The 7,500-nt window shown below is 43.4% G+C and overlaps 1 protein-coding gene across 5 annotated transcripts in view; it reads left to right on the forward strand.

Annotated features, from left to right (window-relative positions):
* ttyh2 (tweety family member 2) overlaps window positions 1-6,539 on the forward strand; it is a 25,389-nt gene extending 18,850 nt beyond the window's left edge. For 3 of the 5 annotated variants that reach the window (XM_066665056.1, XM_066665057.1, XM_066665061.1), the window contains 6 exons: window positions 507-599; window positions 1,036-1,178; window positions 1,313-1,504; window positions 2,356-2,434; window positions 2,897-2,923; window positions 3,286-6,539. In XM_066665056.1, the coding sequence (XP_066521153.1) occupies window positions 507-599; window positions 1,036-1,178; window positions 1,313-1,504; window positions 2,356-2,434; window positions 2,897-2,923; window positions 3,286-3,366 (615 nt within the window). In that variant the 3' untranslated portion in view covers window positions 3,367-6,539. The remainder of the gene's footprint in view (window positions 1-506; window positions 600-1,035; window positions 1,179-1,312; window positions 1,505-2,355; window positions 2,435-2,896; window positions 2,924-3,285) is intronic. The other 2 variants (XM_066665058.1, XM_066665060.1) reach the window with 1 other exon arrangement.
* Window positions 6,540-7,500: the final 961 nt, after the last annotated feature.

Consider the following 7,500-nt stretch of genomic DNA (forward strand, 5'->3'; position numbering starts at 1 on the left):
GGGTTAAAACCAGCGCATGTGTTAACAGAGCCGCAAATGTCCCAGAGTATCATGCTGCACAAGCTGCACATGCCTGAACCACACAGAACATTTCCCTCTAGAAAAACCCGTCTGACACAGGAAACCTCCCGCTGTGCGCTGTTTGTGTGAAAAGACAACCTCAGGACGTTTCCAGACCCGTTTTTCTGGAGTTTCTCCGAAATTCATGTGTAAAAGGGGCTTTACAATAATTTTGTGGAGACTTCCTCTTAACTTCTCCATAAATGCTACTACCTTAAATATAACTCCCAAATGCTCCCCAAAAGAAAGCCAGGTCCACACAATGTGAGTGTGTAAACAGGTTTTAGTCCACATGATATGATATGATATAATACACACAAACACACACACACACTCAGAGGAGATGGCTTTCTCACTAATGTCCTGCAGTAAAAGTGTTTGTGCTCAGTGTTGAGTGCAGGTGTCTGTGTGAATGTGTTCGTTGTTGGTCCTGATGTTGTTCACAGAGAGATTTGTTGGGGATCCAGCAGCTGTTGAACAGCTCGGAGGGAAGTTTACACCAGCTGACCGCTCTCCTGGACTGTAGAGGCCTCAATAAGGTACTTATTTAATATTTAAATGTATAATCCCTGTCTGAGGTGTGGAGACAGCAATGGAGAAATTGTAGAGAAACTCAGATCTCTCTCCAGTGTCGGTGAATGGAACCAGACGTCTCCACGTCTCCCAACACACTCCCAGTGTTTTATTCCCTCTCCTCCTCCAGCAGCACCTCCTCCATCTACAGAGTCTCTACAGAGTGATGATGATGGAGGACAGTGTCCCTCACAGCATCCTGCACATCCCTCTGAGTTTAAACACCACCCTCCTTCTCCAAACTACAGTCAGACACCAGCCCTGTGTCCCCCACCATCTACTGGACGTCTGCTTCCATTCACCTCCACTGTCCACTGTCCCCCACCATCTACTGTCCTCACTTGCTATTTGTGTGTGTGTGTGTGTGTGTGTGTGTGTGTGTGTGTGTGTTGGGGTGTGTAGGACTATCTGGATGCTCTGATGGGAGTGTGTTATGATGGAGTAGAGGGACTGCTCTATCTGTGTTTATTCTCTTTGCTGGCGGCTGGTTCCTTTTGTACGATGCTTTGTGCTATTCCTCGAGCCTGGAGACACATCGCCAACAGGTACATGTTTATATTTGTATTTATATTTATAGTAATATTTAGAGACAGAAATGCTTTAGAGTACAAGAGAATATTACAGCCGCTCTCTCTAACTGTCTAACTCTCTCTCTCTCTCTCTCTCTCTCTCTCACTAGAGAGAGGGATTATGATGATATTGAAGAAGAGGACCCCTTTAATGCAGGTTCTAGACGTCTGGGTTCTCAGCAGGTTCCTCAGGGGAATGTCCACAGTTTCTGCAGTTACAGCAGTAGCATGGGGAGTGAGAGCAGCCTCCAGCCTCCCACCACAGGCCCCCCAGTCTCTAACATTCCTGCTGCGGAGTACATGTGAGCGCGCACACACACACATGGTCTAGTCTGAGCTGGATGACTGTATAAAAAGATCCCGGTCTGAGCCGGACGACCGTATAAAGATATCCCGGTCTGAGCCGGACGACCGTATAAAGAGATCCCGGTCTGAGCCGAATGACTGTATAAGGAGATCCTGGTCTGAGCTGGACAACCGTATAAGGAGATCCTGGTCAGAGCCGGAAGACCGTATAAGGAGATCCTGGTCAGAGCCGGAAGACCGTATAAGGAGATCCTGGTCTGAGCCGGACGACCGTATAAGGAGATCCTGGTCAGAACCAGACGACCGTATAAGGAGATCCTGGTCAGAGCCGGACGACCGTATAAGGAGATCCTGGTCAGAGCCGGACAACCGTATAAGGAGATCCTGGTCAGAACCGGACGACCGTATAAGGAGATCCTGGTCAGAGCCGGACGACCGTATAAGGAGATCCTAGTCAGAACCGGACGACCGTATAAGGAGATCCTGGTCAGAGCCGGACGACCGTATAAGGAGATCCTGGTCAGAGCCGGACGACCGTATAAGGAGATCCTGGTCTGAGCCGGACGACCGTATAAAGAGATCCTGGTCTGAGCCGGACGACTGTATAAGTAGATCCTGGTCTGAGTTGGACGACCGTATAAGGAGATCCTAGTTTGAGACACTCTATATAGGTTTATCAGTCTCACACCAGGACACCTTTAAGGACATGATGAAGACTACAGTGTATGTTCTCTCACACGGATTAATCAGAGTCAGGCGCCGAGAGACAGAGAGAACAAGCACACATTCAACTCTCTCTCTCTCTCTTTCTCTCTGTACCCCCCACCCCCCTCTCTCTCTCTCTCAGGAATCAGACTGCTCTGTTTGGTGGTAATCCGAGATATGAGAACGTTCCTCTGATCGGACGAGGGTCACCTCCTCCTTCGGTATGTTGACTTCTGAACACACACACACGCACACACAAACACACACACACACATTTTTCAGTATTTATGTTACGTCTGTGAAATTCTAATGTAGAATTGTAAAATTATATAAAACTACTAAATACCTGCTGATAATTATCTAATAATCATATTTTTCAAAAACAGTAATAAAGCATCATCACACTCCACTAAAAATGAACAATCGTTATATCGTTGTTGTTATAATGTTTCTAATATGGATCAAAAGTAATATAATTTACATTTGATGTTTTACAAACAAAGAATAAACAAATAAATGAATAAAAACCGCAAACAGCAAATATAGACTCAAAGCTTCACAAAGTTCATCTCTTACCACTTTTTTCAGCTAAAAGTCTTTGTTTCTTTCTCTTTCTTTCTTTTCTGTTTCTATTTTTCTGATTTTGTTTTTTCTTTTACTCAAAATCAAATCTGTGTTTGGAGCTATTCTCTCAGCCGTATATAAACTACGTAAGTTACTTCTCTCTCTCTCGCACGCTCTCTCTCTCTCTCTCTCTCTCTCTCTCTCTCTCTCCCCTGAATTTTTTGTTACATTTTTCCTTTTTTCTTTTCTCATTCCTCTGTTTAAATAAATCCCTCTTTTCCTGCATCTCTGTGTTTTTCTGTGATTTAAACCCAGTCTATCTCCTCCCCTTTAGACCCACGTCAGTGCTGCACTGTAACGCTGAAGTCTCACCCTCACACGCACCCCCCACACACACACCCTAGGAACAGACGAGCCGTGTTCTGTGTCTAAAGTGTGTTCAGTTAGTTTTCACTTAAAGCAGAAAGCTACAGAAGCTGTTTGAGTGTGTCTCTGTTGTTTCCCGTAGTATTCTCCGAGTATGAGAGCCACCTACCTCTCGATGACAGAGGATCAGAGGAGACACTTCGGGGAGGATTTCAGAGCCTAGACCTTCATTATCATTGTCATCATCATCACTCTGAAGAAAGCTCTCTTCCTCCGTGAATTCATCTTAAATCCAGTGAATATGTCGAACGTTTCTGATTGTGAGATTGTTGTGAGGAGAATAATAATGAGATTATTCAGCTGTTTCCAGGTGTCTTTGTTTGTTTAATTACAAATTTAAAGCCACAGAGATCAGCCACAAGGGAATCCTCCTTGTTCTCTTTCTAAACTCGTATTGCGTGATATATAGGAACCTCAGGTTTTATAACAGTGGCTTGAATCATTTGATAAAATCCATTTAAATTATTTCCAGCCCACTCCCATTTCTATTAACACACACACACACACACACACACACACACACACACACACACACACACTCCCTCGTCATGTTTCCCTCACTTTTACTGTTCATGAAGAGGCAGTTGTGGAGACTAAAGCAGCTACTACATACACATGTATTCATCCGTAATGTGTTCACCAGCTGCTAGCAGTGAAACATTGAGCTCCGGTGTTCATACACAGGAGCAGGTAGAGGGAGTCATTAGATAAGAGAAATCTTTATTGATCCTGAAGGAAATTGCAGTGTCACAGCACAGTACACAGTGCACAAGAAAAGACGTACAGAAATAATGGTAAATAAGGTACAGGGTATAGAAGTGGGTTAGGGCTGGACAATAACTCGATATCAATATTTATCGCAATATAAAATGCTTCAATAACAATATAATTTTTAAACACATTTTCAATATTTCAGTACACATTATTTAGTGTCACTGGCTGACGGTCATTAGAGGGCACTCAATTTAAAATTTAGTTTAAAAATATTAACATTGACGAAGCTGAGAGGTTTGTGTTTGAGGGTGATGTTGTGTTTCTTGTTTGTGGCAATTTTTCAGTGGATTTTGTACTGTGTTTATATCGATATCGGAATTATATCGTATCGACTGAAATGAAGAAATATATTTTAGTCATATCGTCAAGCCCTAACTTTAATGTAATAAAGATGCGGGTTCGGGAAGTGATCGTGAAGTAAAAACACTGTGAGGTGCTTATACATCACCCTTTACGAGTTTAGAAAGGAGAACCTTTAAAACAAGGGACTAATATCTGCAGCCAGGATTAATCTTGTGATCACAACCGTCTCCCACAGAAAATGAATCCAGATAGAGACCGGACTTAAGATGTCTTCAGTGAAGCAGTCTGGGTTTACAGTAAAGCGGCAGACTTAGCAGCAGAGCACACCAACGGTGTGTGCAGATGTTTGAGCGCCCCAGTGACTTTTCCAGTTTTATTCCGAAAATAATCAGGTGTCATGTGAACAGTAAATACTTTATATGACTTATTTACACTCAGGAAACCAGCAGGGAGCGAGCTGTGAGCGGTGCTCAGACTTCTGCACACAACCCTATATAACAAACACTGTGTGAGTGTGTGTGAGAAAGAGAGAGAGCTGCTGCTGCTGTTAAGTCCTAATGAGATTCTCCTCAGTTTTATTTTGATTTAACCTTTTAGGCCCTGTTTTTATTGATAGTAAATATGTTTTGTTTTTTTTTTTGTTTTTTTTTTGGGAGATTTCAGATAAGTTACAGTTTTATTTTATAACAGCAGCTGATTCCCGGGAGCAGAGATGTAAAGTTGACTCTGTGATATATGATACAATACATGTCCCAAAGTTTGGAACAGTGGAACCATGTTCTGAGCGATGGAACTCCATCCAGAAAGTAGGAAGGAATAAAGAAGGCAGTGAAAGGACGTGTGAGCCGTGGGATGTAAAGCTCAGTGTATGGTGACTGCAGTGTGACGCTCTGTCCTCTGTGCTGCAGGCTGGGGTTCGAGTCTCAGCTCGGGTAGGAACATCACTAGTCTTCGGACAAGACCCTAACAGGATTAAAATGTGATGTTTCTCTGGACAATAGCAGGGTGGGCCCCGGACCCCTGGTTACCGTGACCAGGACACACTACAGAAGATGAACGGATGAATGGATTAGCGTCTGCCAAAGGCCTTAAATATAAACTGTAGATCACAGTTTTTGAAAAAAGAGGCACAGACTTTTCCCTCTAAATTTTTTCTTTCTCCTGAGTTCTCACAGGAACTCTGTCTGTTAAAGGTGTTTTACCTGAGGAAACGTGTGTGTATGTGTGTGTGTGAGAGAGAGAGCACATTTCTGAGCACACACTGAACATATGCAGTTGACTAACCCCCTCTTCCCAGGTCTTCCCTCAAACCCACTGCAGAGGACAGTAACAGCACCGTTTTCACTTTGTTATTGTTTATTGTTTATCGTTTTTCTTGGATGAATTGCACTCTGAGCCAGTTCAGTATCAGAGTCTGAATAACCCTGACTTCGACCTTTTGTTAACAGAGTAACCCATTCTAACATGTGTAAATAACCTGTAAAATAACAGCTGCGGGGATCTTTACGTTTTGATTTTAGTGTTTATTTTTACATTGTGCAACAGCTGGTAAACAGCTGGATGCTGACGGCGAAAAACAGACAGAGTAGGTGTTTAGCCTTAGTCTGCATTTGAGATTGATTCCGTGTTGTTTATTTAACGATGTTGAAATAAACAAATCTGTGGCATATCTTTGTGTTTAAAGGGCTACTTCACTCAAAAATTTAAATGTTCATTTTGTTGTCGTCAGAAAATAAAAAACAATGTCTCTTATAAAAACATGTCTCCCACAATTACCACGGTGATGGGGGGTGTTTTGACGAGAGGAATTTTGGCATCTGGTTTCCTACCCTACTTTAAAAGTTACATAGTGCAGTTTCTGCAGCGCTGACCACAGAGTAGCAACGACAGAGGCTCTGTTCTCTGTGGTACAGTTCAGTGGAGCATTACGATGATTTTGAAGCTGAAATTTAAAGGTAATAATACTGCCTAGTGTTAGGATCAGTCAGAGGCGGAACACCATCAAATCCTCACAGCAGTGTTTCAGTGTGTAGTACCAACCCTTTTCTGAAACAGCACCTCTTATCCTTACATGTTAATATCAGCATGAGCAAAAGATTGTGGGCGGGGCATTTTTAATGACATAGTTGAATATTTAATACCAAAAAAATGAAAGAGCAGCTCCTCTCAGACGTTTAGGTGTAGTTTTTGAGTGAAATGGTCCTTTAATCTGATAAGTCTTCCACTTGGGGCTGACCCTGAGACCGCCTTGTCGCTGGGGGTGGGGTGGGTGGCGGGGTTTTGTACTGTTTGGTTTAACACGATTTGAGCATGTGCAGTAGTTTCTGAGGGAAAGGGGGCAGGGCTAATGTTGATAATAAAACCTCTTAAACCTGGACAGCTGTGTTGAGTGTGGCTGGTTTTTTTGTCGTTCCTGGCCTTGACCGAGACACGTCTGCTGTCTGAAATTCCCTTCTGACACTGCACTCGAACCCGAGCTCAGAGGAGCTCCCACTGGTGTCCACATACACAATCAGCAGCAGGGGGCGCCAACTGTGCAGACAGATCAGATTAACTTCACACATCACAACGTTTGTTTGGAGATAATGAGCACAAGCATTATGCACATTTTATTATTATTATTAATATTGTTATTATTATTTACAAATTAGCAACCAGCAAAAACAAACAAAGAGTAATTTAAAAGAGCTGAACAAATCATGGTGTAAAGACTCCTCCCTCTAGGTGAATACATTCTGTTAAGAATTCACCTGTGCATGTTCAAAAAGTGTGAATCTGGACCCCACCAACCCACACACTGTGAAACAAGACCCCAGTCAGTTTTCTGTGCGCTGCCTGAGTCTGAAAACACAGGATAAAATGAGCCGCTCTGATTCTGCTCCGCTTCTGACTTCAAGTGCAGAGACTTTAGGCCCCACCCCCTCGTCTGAGTCTGTCCAATCACAGCGCTGGACCCGCGTTTATGTGAGAGCACAAAGACGAGGTTAAATGCAGCAAAACAGACACGACGAGTACGGAGAAATTGGAGCACTGAGTAAAAACGAAGAAGAAAGAGAACAGAGCCAAAACGACTAAAAACCAGAGCTTCTGCTCCTCGCTCCTCACTGCTGTGCGCTCGGGGTCGGGGTGAACAGCAAGCGGCTCATTATCATTTAAAAAAACAGGTCCTGAAGGCAGGCGTTCTGAACAGGGCTGTTTAGACGGGGAGAACACTACTGTG

This window comes from Hoplias malabaricus, chromosome 3 (genome assembly GCF_029633855.1).
Source record: "Hoplias malabaricus isolate fHopMal1 chromosome 3, fHopMal1.hap1, whole genome shotgun sequence".
NCBI lineage: Eukaryota > Metazoa > Chordata > Actinopteri > Characiformes > Erythrinidae > Hoplias > Hoplias malabaricus.